At 42.7% G+C, this 14,753-nt stretch overlaps 1 protein-coding gene across 1 annotated transcript; it reads left to right on the top strand.

Annotated features, from left to right (window-relative positions):
* The first annotated feature begins 6,980 nt into the window (after positions 1–6,980).
* SOD1 (superoxide dismutase 1) lies at positions 6,981–14,020 on the top strand. The gene is made up of 5 exons (XM_083500399.1): positions 6,981–7,192; positions 10,602–10,695; positions 11,113–11,182; positions 12,831–12,948; positions 13,719–14,020. Exons 1-5 carry the CDS (start codon positions 7,118–7,120, stop codon positions 13,827–13,829), a joined length of 468 nt encoding a protein of 155 aa, XP_083356525.1. The 5' UTR covers positions 6,981–7,117; the 3' UTR covers positions 13,830–14,020.
* The last annotated feature ends 733 nt before the right edge of the window (positions 14,021–14,753 follow it).

The raw sequence follows: 14,753 nt of genomic DNA, 5'->3' as shown, positions 1-14,753 counted from the left end.
TTCCCTATTTCTGCCTCCATAGTAGTTACCTCAGAAGTTTTCTTGCCATTAGCTACTGAGCTGAAAGCAGAACACATACACACACACTGTGAGAGAGAAAATTGCCATTATAATTTTTTCATTCTACCATCACATTTTGTGTATACTTAATCACAAAGAAACCAGTTTCAGACGTTATCAACCATTTGTGAGAGTCACATTTTATAGCTGTCAAGTAGGGAATGCTCCCTCATGAATTATTTCCAACTGAATAAAAGTCTCACGTGCATTGTAATCCTGTGCAATTACTGGGAAGTCTCATTGATTTCAATGAGATTGATTGATTCTGCACAGGACTGCAGAACTACAGTGTGATTTTATCTTTCAGTGCTGTTGCCTGGATGAGGGCAGGATTGTTACAGAAGCAAACACCAGTCATTCTTTCAATTGCTAGTGCTGACCAAACAGCCATGGCCCTTTCTGCCTTGGCACTGGGTAAGAGCATGACCACACAGTGCAGCACAAACAGAAAAAACAGACAAGAGTTTCAACGCAGGTCAGTATACATTACTGGAAAGTTTTGTCTCTATATATTACTAACAAACAGAGCTCTGAATACTGGCATTGAGGAATACTACCCAAGAAGTAGGGAGGCAGGGGAAGAGCACTTGGGTGGCAGCATTATCTCAGTTACTTGCTCACTGTCGCCTACAGAGCCTAAGCCTGTTGAAGTTGTTTACTAACTGCCCCAGTGTCTCATCTTTTCCCAGGCAGCCTTCCAACAAGGACAAGAGCAAGGATGTTTTCCACTCCCAGTGCAATTCAGATGACAGTAGACTGACAACTAGACTAACAACAGTAATGACCAGTGTGACTCCAGCACTTCCTTTGTGGTAATGCCACGTTAATGCTGTAGGGCCCTGTAACTCTGCGAACAGTTTAACAAACACATAAGTATCCTAGCATGAGAATGCCAGGATGCAGAATGCAGGCAGTGTTCCTCTGTTACCACATAGTTTTCACAGGCACAAGAGCCCTGGTGCAACATAGAGTTTGGCAAACCCTGCTTTTCTATTTTTAGTTTTCAAAACAACATCATTGAGGCTATTCAATAAGAACATTTGCTTGTTTTACAATTCAGAAATTGAGAGAGTGCTGCTGCAATCAGGTCCTTCTTACAGGCTTCCCTTAGGCACCTGGTTGGCCATGGTGACAGCAGGATGCTGGAGTGATGGGTGATTTGCCTGATCCAGCAGGCTGTTCATACGTTTATGTTATGATGATCCCATGCATGGCACTTGGGGAGGAAAGAAGGCATATCCAGGATAAGACCACTGGGAGACTGTAAAAGCCCCATCATGTGCTTTTCTGTCTATCTCCATGACCATGCAGTCAAATGTATTGCTCTGTTGAACAAGAGGACTGGGTTTTATTCTTCATCTCAACAACTCTTTCTGAAATGGTTACTTTTGCCCCATGCAGCGCTTGACTTCCTATATGTTGCTGGTGGGATTCATTCACTGCCTGCCATTTTTCTTTGTGTCCTTCACAGAACTACAGTGGTACCTCGGGTTACATACGCTTTAGGTTACATACGCTTCAGGTTACAGACTCCGCCAACCCAGAAATAATACCTCGGGTTAAGAACTTGCTTCAGGGTGAGAACAGAAATCATGCTCCGGCAGCGCGGCAGCAGCAGGAGGCCCCATTAGCTAAAGTGGTGCTTCAGGTTAAGAACAGTTTCAGGTTAAGAACACACCTCCAGAACGAATTAAGTTCTTAACCCGAGGTACCACTGTATGAGGTATCTCAGTCTTACTTCCTGTAAGCCTGCATGCCTCCTTCCTGCGGGGTTGTGGAACTGGATTACTTATGACTGGAACAACATTCCTTCAGACCCTGTTCAACCAAGAAAAAATGGGCTTTTCTGCCAGTCCGGGGATCCAAGTCCAAGGAAGGAATCCTGGAGCTTGTTACTTCCTGCCTAAGTCAGTGAACTGTGGTATAAGATGAATTGGAGGATGCACTGTGAACGCTTTCTGGATGCATACTTGTGGAATGATTTCCTGCTATCAGTGATTGGTACCTTCCATATGTGGTTTCCATACATTGCATTCCATACATTGGTTTCCACTTCTCAACCCCCACCTCCAAAAGAAAGCATTCTGTCGAGAAACAATCTGTATCTAGGACAATGTACTATATATTTTTACCTGTTTTATGGCTTTCCTTGCCTGGAGGATATTAGGTCATAAATGTATAGGGGACCAAAGGTTATTGGCTCAGGATAAGACTTTTCTTTCTGCTTGTTTTATTTTACAACAGATCTAGTTGTTCACTTTCATCAGCCATTCAAAAAGACCCTAGTCTACAGTGTGTCCCCAACCCGCCACAAGTAAGACCATCAAGTCCAGAAATTAAAATTACCTAGCTGTACCACTTATTTTCCATACACGGTTAGGGAATGACAGCTTTTCCTAATTGATTAAGGCTCTTGTATACAGTATGTGGTGTCAAGCGTTAGCATATTATATGCTTTGATCGATAGCCTATATGGGAAGAGATATAAAAGAGTGTGTGAACGGATATTGATAGGATAATCTGCTTACTCAGAGTGCATTACAAATGCGTCAAGAATGTTTCTGCAGGAAAAACTCAGACTTCAGCTAGTTTCATAGAGTAGGCACCCCGTATATGTAGCTGATTTAAGCATACAGCTCTGATAATGAGAATGGTACTTAATTTCTACGCATGTTCAAAGCTAAGGCAATAGAATGCCGCTATATATGATCTGTATAATTTCAGAGGCATACCTAGGCTCCTTTGTGCCCATTACTCCCCTGACAAGGAGCCTTAGAGTATCTCTTTCCCCATTTTTTTCTGGTTTGGCAAATGTTTGTTTGCTGTGACATATCAGGAATGTAGAATAAGTTATAAAGCATGGAATCATGAGGCAGGAGTGGGGGAAGAGAGGAGAGGAAAGGAGAGGTTAATTCTGTGCCTTACTTCACTTGAAACAATACACACAGCCATGGTGGTGGTGGTGAGGGCATTAAGACCATTAAGTCCAGGTTCTAAAATCACTTAGCTGCACCACTGGCACATTCAACAGAAAGATTCACTTCTAAATAAAAATAAAAGAGCATAAAGTGGTTCCTCCGGTTCATGAAAGCTTCTGCCCCTGCTCCCTTTCTCAGATACCCTTCTTCTGTTTCTTTGCTTTTTGTTTTTGCACACATCTTTTTGTTGCTGGATTTCCCTTTCTCATTCATTCCTCTAGCCTCTTCTCTTCTCTCCCCCCCACCCCACTCTTTATTTCCTTCTTTTTATTTATCCCCCTCTTTCTTCTCCTCCTCTGTCCCCTTCTATTTTAGTAAAATTTGTCACTCCTCTGCCTCACCTGCTGTAGTGCTGCCACCTGCAGTGTCACTGCCCTGCCTGCTTGCCACCCTGCACAGGCCCTGCAGCAGCTGCCCCCTCCTCCTCAATGCCAGTGGAGCTGGAGGTGCAGTTCTCTCCTTGACCCTCGGTACACCCCTGTGAAGGCCTGTGAACTCCACTTTTGTGGGCTCCCAACAGCTGCTGTTATGACTAAGTAAAGTTGCCTTAAACATCACAATGGTGTGGTTATTGAAGAAATCCACCACACTACTCTGAGCTTCTTTAAGAGTGAGATAACATATAATAAATTCAGAAATACTGAGTCAGGAATAATTCCTAACCAAGTTAGGGTTACATGAATTCAGCATCTAGCAAAACAGTTTTGTCATTATAAAGTTTCAAAATAGCTTTGTTATTTTTATTTTTTAGTTGTATGTGGGAAATCAGGTAAGGGATATGTTGGTTTAAAAAACAACAACTGGTGGATAGGTGTGCAGAGACCTATGTGTAGAGGGGTGTCCTACTTGCCATCCTTAGGACTCTTGAGAAACTCACCAAACCTGCTGCATCTGAAACTGGGTGTGGAGAGTGAAGCTGGTTGCTAAATGGGACACTGCTGTGGGCAGCCAGAGGACACTCCATCCACCTTGGTGCCTGCCCATAAAAAGCAAGCCTAGAGAGAGTAGTGTGATGTCAGCAACAACCCTTCTATTTGTGAGACATTTAAAGTTTGTTTGGGCTTTGGGTAAGAGGCAGAAGAACATAAGAATGGCCCATCTAGTCCAGCATCCTGTTCTCATGGTGACCAGCTAGATGCCCGTGGGAAGCCTCCAAGCAGGACGCAAGCTCCTGCGGCTTCCAGCAACTGGTATTTAGAAGCATTGCTGCCTCTGACCATCAGTAGTCTTGTCCTCCATTAATTTGCCCAATTCTCTTTTAATGCCAACCATGTCCATGGCTAGCACTAAGTTCTGTCGGAGCAAGTTCCATAAGCCACCGTTAAGTACTACGTGAAAAAGCATTTTCTTTTATGTGAGAGCTAGGGTGGATGGGTGGTGCCCTGGGCGAGAGTCAGGAGGGTAAGAGGGGAGGGTGTTTCTCTATTTTTTAGTCATTTATATTAACATTTGTCTACAGTAAGCCTGCAACTGATGCACATTTAACTTATGTGCATTCAGGTTTATGCACTTGGCAAAAAAAAAAGTGGGTGGGCATCTGGGAAAAAAGAAAACCCTCTGGCAGTTCCACCTGCCATTGCACCCAGTGTGTTTTGACTACATGTGATTTTGGCTTTAGGCATGATCTCCAGAGCATAACCTCCACATATGTTGAGGGCTTACTGTATATTCAACTGTATTGTTATAGCATTTTTGTTGCTTTAGTTTTCTGTAAACCACTTAGTGATACTTCTGTATATCAACTGGCATAGAAATGGTCTAAATAAATAAATAAATAAATGTTTGGCTGAGTTGTGAGCTGGGTTTGTGGTGCAGTATGTAGAGCAGTCACACAACCGCATTGCCATTTGCTGAATTCTTCATGGCTTATTCTCTTTCCTTAGCATGCAAAACTGGTTGCATAAATTGGCCCTCACCCAGGAACAATGAGATGACAGTGCTGTTAAGAAATGTTTCTCTCAGTGAATGCTAGTACAGTCAGCTGAATACATTATGTTGCCAATAAAACTAGTGCCTAAGGTATGGGCACAGCACGTTTGCTCCAATGTTCACAACCTACAATAATAGCTGCAACTGTGTCTCTCATGGAAGCCAGCATCTTGAGAAACCATAAAGTTGATGGGTAAGTGGGTAGCTATGTGTTGCACATGGTGTGTGTTTTTCAGGGGGCACTCAAGGGTATGCAGTACTGGCACCTCTCTTTTTTCAGTTAAAAAGTGTGGCACTTGCTGTAACAACTTCATGGTGAGTACCGGCACCTATTTTTCTAGAAAAAAAACCACTGGTTGCACATAATGACTATCTCCTCATCATGAAATATCCTTTGTATAAGCAAATGGCATTATGTGTATTGCAGGAGACCCTGACTTCAGTCTTCTCTGAGCCACTTGGTCAAATCATTATCCTGCACGGTTGCTTTGTAAGTTTTGAAATTCATATACAAATTCATGTGCAAACCACACATACATTAGGAACAAAGAAGCTTCCTTATATCAAGTCAGACTGGTGGTCCATGTAGTATTATCTCTACACTAACTGGCAGCAGCTCTCCATGTTCCACATAGGGGGCATTCCTAGTCCTACCTGGTGATTGAACCTGGGCCTTCTGTTTGCAAAGCAAATGCTTGACCACTGAGCTACATCCCTTCCCCTATTCTAGCACATGCTACAAAACACAACTAATTAAGCCTTCCCAGCTCATATACGACTAATGAATACATGCATATGTAGCCGTCACAGATCAGCCTGTACATTCTGGCTATTTATCCCCAGAAAATAGGAAACAGCCTTTTACCGAATCAGACCATTAAGTTTGTGTATAGTAGTACTGTCTATGCTGACAAGGCTTTTAGATGGAATACTGTATTTCCAGCCTGCTGTGGACATGTGGAGGGTTGAACCTGGGACCTTCTTTAGCGCTGAGCTATGGCGCCTGCAAAATGATTTGTCTTTTTTGTAATACAGTGGTACCTCTGGATGCGAATGGGATCCGTTCCGAAGCCCCGTTCACATCCTGAGAAGAACGCAACCCGCGTCTGCGCACTCATGGGTCGCGATTCACTGCTTCTGCACATGACGTCATTTTGAGCATCCGCGCATGCGCAACGAAACCTGGAAGTAACCCATTCCGTTACTTCCGGGTTGCAACCTGAAAAGATTTAACCTGAAGCTACTTTAACCCGAGGTATGGCTGTATTTGAAGCTGTCAGATGATATTAAAATGGTAAAATCTGATTTGGTTCACCAAACATCACTAGTGAAATAAGTAGTAGAGGTGGCATTGAAATAATATGGCACCTACATATATAAATATATACATATACACGTGTATGTGTGTGTGTGTATTGGGATGGAGATGCTCATGAACCGCACAGCCACCCTTTCCAGGGGAAAGGGACAAGCCAGTGAAGTTCAGGTTGTCAAAGTGATACGCTAAGGACCATCAGCCCCGCGCTTTCGGAAACAGAGTCATTTGCTAAGCCGACATTACCCAAATAGGTCAAGCTCCGAAACAGGCCTTGACTTGCTCCTTGGTCTCTGAGCACCAGTCACCTGAATGCCTGAGGCGAAAAGGGAGCAGCCCGACCTCGTGATCCTCCCTCGTCCGGCACATTCGCTTCGGCTGTCACTCGTGAGCATGGCTTCTACTTGTCTCCAAGGGAAATACTGCCAAGGGGGTAGAACAAGGAGTCTCTTTCCCCGCCCGCCACACACAGGGCGGGAGATAGCAGACGTCTCCGGGCAGGAGGCCTGCCAAGGGCCCCTCGCACTGCCGAGGCTCTGACTAAGAAAAGGCGCTCGAGCTGCCATTGGCTCGGATAAAGGGCCCGAGGTTTTTCTCTCCCCTTGGTTGGAGAAGGCGGGAGAGCGTCGGCCGGGCGATTGGCCGCCTCGTCTCACGAAGGCGGGCGTAGAAGCCGATCCGAGCGCCGCGATTGGGAGGGAGGAACTCTAACCGGAGGGTATAAGAAAGCGACGCGAGAGGGGACTGCGGCTGAGGTCGCGCAAGCGCTCCGAGTGCGTGGTATTAGGTTCGTGCGCGCTGCGGCGGCGGAGGTGGTTCTGAGGCGAGCGGGAACATGGCGGTGCAGAAGGCTGTTTGCGTCATGGCTGGCGACTCCCCCGTCAAAGGCGTCATTTTCTTCGAGCAGAAGGCGAGTGCCGGGCTTGAGGGAGCGGCTCCCCGTCCTTCGGGGTGTCCGGCGCTGTGAGGCTGCTCGCCCGCCTGGTCCCGCTCCAGGCTGCGCGCCGCCGCCGGGCTTTCCCTCGCGAGGCGGCTGGGTTGGGAGGCGGGAGGAGGCTGCTGCGCCCACTCAGATATTAGCTGCGCGCTGAAGGTCGCTGGCCGCCCTCCCCTCCGGAGTCAGGGCCGCTCCTGTCAGCCGGGTTCGCCGTCGGGTAACGGAGCCGCCTCTGGGGCTGCAGCCTTGGGCCGAGCAGTGGGAGCTAGAGCAGGCGCCGTGGCTCTGTGGCATCAGGCCAGGCCTCTCGTGCGGCCTCTGCCTAGCGTGACCTGGCTCCGATAGAGGCGGCGGGCAGAGGTCAGATTAGATAAAAGGTAGCTGGGCGAGTTCCAATGAACTTTAGCTCATTTACAAAACAAAAAGCGTAAGAGCTAACTCGGGGGCTTTTTAGGGGATGGAAGTCGTGGGGGAGGATTCTAGGGAAGGAGAAACGGTTCGTTCCAGTTCTGCATAAAATCTAAACCCGCAGGTATTTTGAGGTGCAATAACTCGCTTCCTCCGTCAGGACCAGTAGAATGAGTATCTCGGCTCTTTCAGGCTGCCAGTTTCCCTTCTCCTTGGCGCCACCGTTGGGCAAACGTTGCCCACAGCTGCTCTGGGGCACCTGTTTCTTTCCCTTCTCTTTATTAAATACATAGCCAAAGAAAGGGGGATGTGCTGCAAATCAGGTTCTGTCCTCCCTGCCCAAAAGAAAAGGGACAATATGCTGAGTCATGGCTGCTGGAAAGCGTAACTTAAACCAACTTGAGGGAGAAAAAAGAAGAGTGAGAATTGTGAACTCTAATCTCCTGGGCAAACAGGTTTTGCAGCCTCTGCTGAATTTACTTAGGTTTTTGTTCATGTGATGTACACGCATAAGCTAGGGGAAAATGTAACGCGTCGTTGAAATAATGTGAATAGCAGGACAGAAGCATAGCTATGAAGTATTTAATAGTGAATGAGGATCTTTGTGCTATATCTTTGAAAGTTTGTGTATGTGTATTTTATGTGTTGTAGGTTTTAATAAATGTATAAATATATTTTTTAAAGCTGCTTTAGATGATAGTATGAATGCATTTAGAAAGATCTGTTACTCTAGTTACCTTTAACTATGAAGAAAGCATGTCTGGTTCAAAGAGACTGTATTAGGTAAAGGTACCCCTGACAGTTAGTTCCAGTCATGGACGACTCTGGGGTTGCATGCTCATCTCGCTCTATAGGCCATGGGAGCCGGCCTATATTACTGTATTAGCAGGACTGTAAATGTAATATACAGAGCAATACATTATGGCAGGTGGGTAGCCAGTGTGGTGGCCCCTGATCATCATTCCTGAACATTGGGCAGGCTGGGGAACAACAGGACAGTACCCTGTCAACTATTGCTGCCTTATTGACACCATGACTATTTCTAGTTTCAAATATATTAAGTGAGAGAGCACATGGGAATTTGATAGAAGAGAATTATTTATATATTGTTGCATTTGGCAGTATATTTCAGAACTAGTATGGAATTCATTGAACCTTAACCTTTAGTGTCACGGTTTAGGCTCCAAAAGTTCTGATGGTGCTTGACTATTTGAGGGACTTTGCTGTATCTTTGGAAATACTTGCTGCATGCTTTTAGACATTTCTATGGAGACTTCACTGACAACAGTGCAGTGCAGTCCATTGCAAGCAGGATGAAAATGATTTTGAACATTTGTGCTTTTTGATCATTTGATCCTCAAGATAGATTACATCTTACAAACTACAACATAGCCTTTATTCCAAATAACTATATCCCTGTAAAAAATACTCTTTAATTTTCATGTACTGTATACTGGTGTAGAGATTTTGTTGGATTCCATATAATATTTTTTATGTAGCGGTGTGGAAGTCTGGAAACTATTTGTTACAGTTCAAGCTACATCTTGTCATCCTCAGCAGGTTTGCATCCTATGCAATTTCTAATTTAATGTAGCAGTATCCTGCTGTTGTGAACAAATCATCTCTGAAGTGAGTGAATAACCACAGTCAACATAAATAGGATGTGGGATAAATACTTGCCTAAGTGGAATGTAAGCACAGACTTGCATATCATTCATAGCTAAGTTTGTGAAAATATTTTGCCCAAGGCTATTTAATGTGCATGCTTATCTGGTTAAACAGCTAACCAGAAAATTAAAAAACACACCAATGTGCACCTTTGACATGTTGTCTAGACTTCATTATATTACCACTAACATAGGAGGCCCTCGTTGAAATGGGGCATATCACTTTCTGCCTACCTTAAATAATACTGCTGTTGGACTAAACAGCTATGCCAGAAGATTCTACAGTGGATCCACTGTTTCACCGTCAGCCAACACCTGAAATACATTAGCAGCTTTTTCTGCCCCCTCCCTCTGGAAGAGTCTGGAACCTGAATGGTCATTGACTGCCAGAGAGCAAGAGACTCCATCATATGCATGACCTCAGGTTCTTTCTTATAATTGTGAATTGCAGGAGATAAATATAATTAACTATCAGCGGTAATGAAAAGTCAGGTTTAACCATTTTATCAGGGAAATGCTTCATTTCTGAATGCATTTATTAAAATGAGATTGTGTGAATCCAATAAGATAAAATGCTACTCAAAGCAGCATTGTAACAAATCTAGTTTAATCAGAAACAAAATGTTGATTTGTATCTTCAGTTTGAAGTTTATAATGCATCCTAGGGAGTAGTTTACGAAATGTACACTTACTAAGCAACTTGAATTGCTGTTGGTTATGAGCATTGCTTTATGAGCAGCTTTAAATGTCAGGCATCCCATCGAGGTCACTGAAAAGCATTTAACATGTTGGCTCTCCATATAGCAGGTGTAAACCTTGCATTCTTGGTTTTGGCATAAGTGCATGCATCATACCCTTGTCTGTCACTGGAGAGGCACTTATCTGGACCAAGGTGTACATAAGAAGTTTCCAAACAAATACACCTCTTTGATACACCACCAAAATCCAGTTGTGGGACTGTAGGCACGATGATGATGATGATGATGATAATTAATAATAATTTATTATTTATACCCCACCCATCTGGCTGGGTTTCCCCAGCCACTCTGGACGGCTTCCAACACAATATTAAAATACAGTAATCAAACATTAAAAGCTTTCCTAAACAGGGCTGCCTTCAGATGAAGACAGTAAGATTTTCTAGGTTCATGCTGAGTACCATGCCAACATTCTACTGTAGGATCATACTTAAGCTTGTATTGCTTGAAGAATCAGTTTTCTCCTCTGTACAATGTCATTTTCCTTGGAGATGGAAGGACTTTAAAATGGTTTGTCTGAATCTTTCTATTCATACTAATCTGTTTCAGGGTAACGGACCTGTAACTGTTTCAGGAAGTATTAGTGGGCTAACTCCAGGAAAACATGGGTTCCACGTCCATGAATTTGGAGACAACACAAACGGTAACATTATTGCTTTTGCTCTTACAACCTACAAAATGTTTTCTAACAACAGAAACATATATGGCCAATAGTGTCTTAAGAATGTAAATATTAGATTGCTAAGCAATAAATACACTTCCACTCTTGGGGAAGCAGTTTTGTATTTAGCTTGTGATGTGCATGATACTGGCCTAGGCATTAAACACAGGAACTCTTCAAATCTCTAAAGGGAGGGAAACAGGTTACTATGACAATCTTCTCCCTCACACTTTTAATTTAAATTGTGTTAGATTATGTTCATAAGCATCCTGATAAAATATCTTGTTTATAAAAGATAAAGAAAAAGAGTTTAAGGCTAAGTCCTGAGAGCTAGCATATATGGATTTGCATAATGTGACACATGTGGGGAAAAGACTGACTTCAGGTAACTTCTTATAGGATGTACCAGTGCAGGCCCTCACTTCAATCCTGAGGGGAAAACTCATGGTGGACCAGAAGATGAAGAAAGGTTTAGTATAAAACAGTTTCCTATTTGTGTATGATCTTGAAGTACCTTCTACCTTCTAGTATAATGGCTTGCTTCCCATCAAGTAACTGTGCATTGTATTATCTCCCAACACAGTGAAGAACTAGGATAGGTTCCTGTGCTGCAGACAAATGTAAAACTGTAGATGGGGCCTAAAATTCTGTGTATTTCATTTCACTTTTGGGGCATCCCTTTTTTATATTTACCGTAATACTTCTAGGATAACTATAGAAACAACTGGACTGGAAATTAGCAGTAAGAAAACTGTCCCTTATTTATTCACGCAATAGTGTCTAAAAGGACTCCTAGCTGAGTATGTACTAGTGCTGGAGAAATTAAGAACTAATGCTCATTTTTCTTAGTTTTCTTATTTGTTGCTCTCTTCAGTGGCACAGTCTGCCAGTTGTGTCTGGGTATTACTGTTCTACTGCTGGTCCACACCTCTTTCAGTTTGTAGACACTGTGCAAGGCTTCCTGTCTCCCTGCGGTGTCCTTTTTCTGTCACCTGCTATTCATTCCTCAGATCCTACTTCATAGCTCGTCCTTCCTGATGCCTGTTTGGCTTTCATAATTTGTGGGCACCCAGCTCACTTGGTTCCTCAGTTCATTCCTGAAGGATACTTCTGTCCATAGACCTTAAGAATATAAGTCAAACTTGCCTTGTTATGCAACTGTTCTGTTGGTCAATCATTTAGCGAACATTCGGTGATTTTTTGCTGCAACACAGTCAATTAGAGTGGTCTGATGGGGTGGAGGGCTTAAAGGCAACAGCTAATTTTTAGCCTCCTGAATTGGTAAAAAGGTGATGAATAGATGTGTCGAGTACTGCTTCTTATTCAAAAGGCTTACTGATGTGTTCTCAAATTAAATAATTTAAAATAAAGCACAGAAAACATTAAGGTGAAGAACCCTGTCCCCTGTGTTAAATTTCTAAATTTAGGGTGCTACAGTCTGTGTTACACTAGTTCGAAGACAGAAAGATTTGTCCTGCATATATTTTATTCAGCATTGCATAAAATAAAAATGTTAATACAGGCACTACTAGAACAAGCAAAATACAGCCATACAATTAGAGGCATCAATAGTTGTGTACATGTGAATTACAATTAAGTTTCGTTTGTTTAAATGGCCATTCTAAATTACATATAGGACCCCACCTGAACTCTTCAGAATTCCCTGGAATTTTGTACACTTCTAAATCCCTCTCCTTGTGTTGCCATTACATTTGAAGCTGTTGGAAGCACATGGGTCGAAAATTCCAGTATTTAGACCATGATAAAAACTCAGCAAAACAATGGCTTTAACAGGAAAAATTAAACTGTCCAATATTAACAATCACTTTCTATAATTTTTTACTAGTGATGGCTTATTGTCAGGTAGCAATAATGTGGTTTTAGGCATAACTGCATGTTACACTGGTGGAAGTTTTTACAATTAGGGTAGACAGCTTGAGCTGACTATAATATCCTCTTAACACTTGTCTGTATATTTCAAGTACCTGTTATTGAAGCTGAAAAGCACCAGCTTTGTATGTTTCAGCAGTGGTGTGTCACAGTAGCACCTCAGTCAACTGCATTTAGCAATTATTACAGGTCATATTCTGCTTATAAAATCAAATCAACTATTCCAGGCATGTTGGTGATCTTGGAAATGTGACTGCAGATGGTTCAGGTGTAGCAACAGTATCAATACAGGACCATATTATTTCTCTCTCGGGGCCACATTGCATTATCGGGCGTACTATGGTGGTAAGTATTTCTTTGAGCAACTTCCCTACAAATTCTGGAAAAATACATCAATATAATTTTTTTACCTGTGGATGGTTTGCTTCAGTACTTTGACCTAGAGGTCTTGGCACAGAGTTGCTGCTTCTGATTCTCCTTAGACATGCCTGCTTACATAATGTAGGTGTGTTGGGCATCACCAGCACCAGAAATGGACTAAAGCGTATTGGAAGCCTGGAATTCTTCTGAGCATTACTGCACATGATCAGAGTCTTGCTATAAATTCTGAGGTGAAGAAATATCCCAGGTATTTTAAGGAGCTCCTCACTTTGCTCCAAAGCTTCATTCTCAGCCTAGCTTGAGAAGCAGTTCGTTATAATATTGCATGTACTTGGGCAGAGCTGCAGATGTTTCTGCTGTAAAATTATCGCTTAAAATATTTTGCTATACACTACTCAGTACAGGCTTTTGGTGAGGTGCTGGTTCTTTTCAACTGCAAGTGCAAATTTGGAAGCGTTGTCAACCTAATAGGGAAGCTAGCCAGATCTGGTTGACTGTTATGGGTACTCTACGCACTACATATAGAGTGGCAGCAAGCCTTGTGGGGAATACACAGCCACTACCCCTAAAAAACTTATTTCCTAACAGTTATTTCTATGATATTTGTAGATTACTAATTATTTGATGTATAGTATTTATCCTGCCTTGGACCATTTGCACCATGTGGTTGAAACTTACTTTCCCTCAAATTATTTATTAATGTAATAATCTCCACCTTATCTATCCCTTTTTAGGTTCATGAAAAAGTTGATGATCTGGGTAGAGGAGGAAATGAAGAGAGCAAGAAAACTGGAAATGCTGGTGCTCGTCTAGCTTGTGGTGTGATTGGACTGGCCAAGGCTTAAGATCTTTGACAGTGGCACTGTATACCAAAACCTACATGCAGAATGTAAATGTACCTATAGAACTAGCAATTATTTGGCTTTGTTTAGGATAAAAAGCAACTGTTTAATCTTACGGCTCTGTTAATTGGGGTTTAAACCAATAAGTTGTCTTATTTTGTATACCTTGTAATTAAAGTGGCAGTAGAACATTAGTTCAAGAATTTTTGCCTTGATGGACCAAAGCACCGCCAGTTCACTTTGATAGAGGTGGTAAAGTCCTCTGCTGATTTCATCATCTAATCACATCTGGACAACTGAAATTACCTGATGGTGGCATAAACAAGCTAGCTTGAGAGAACCCTGATTCTGAATGCTTTGCTCTAAATATGGTATAAACCTAGTGAGTTCTCACATCAGCGTTTCCAATGGGGAGGGGTGACTTCTCATCGATTCCAGTACATCAGATAAGTGTAGATAAACACAATCATTAAATGAAAAATTGCTTCTGAAGTCTACTGTTACTGACTCCAATCAAACATAATCTGTGACAAACTAATTGCTGCAAGTGAGATAGCCGCGTCTGCCTTTCTTGTGAGCTGTTGGAGAGGACATAAGAGAATGCCGTGGCTTATTTAAAAGATCTGTATCTTGGGATTGTGAGTTATAGCTACAGAGTAGACATTCCTACTTCCTGTAGAAGCCAGGTTCTAAATCTTTATATTCTTCCTTATTTAGGCAATATGGAGTAGCTTGGGTTTCATAGAAAACATATAGGGAGACTGATAGTGTATGGTCTTACAGGAGCAGTCTTGTCTCAGCAACAACCACTTTGAGCTATCTGAAATAGCTAAACTGAGCTTTGTATAGTGAGCTATTCAGCTGCATAGCTGTAGAGGGCTACTGTGCATATAAAAAACTTGTTTCCACCATGTCTAGCTATTGCTA

The sequence above is a fragment of the Podarcis liolepis genome (assembly GCF_965112155.1).
Source record: "Podarcis liolepis genome assembly, chromosome: 4".
In the NCBI taxonomy this organism is placed as follows: domain Eukaryota; kingdom Metazoa; phylum Chordata; class Lepidosauria; order Squamata; family Lacertidae; genus Podarcis; species Podarcis liolepis.
Note: the sequence above shows the minus strand (reverse complement) of the source record. Positions and strands in the feature narration are given on the sequence as shown.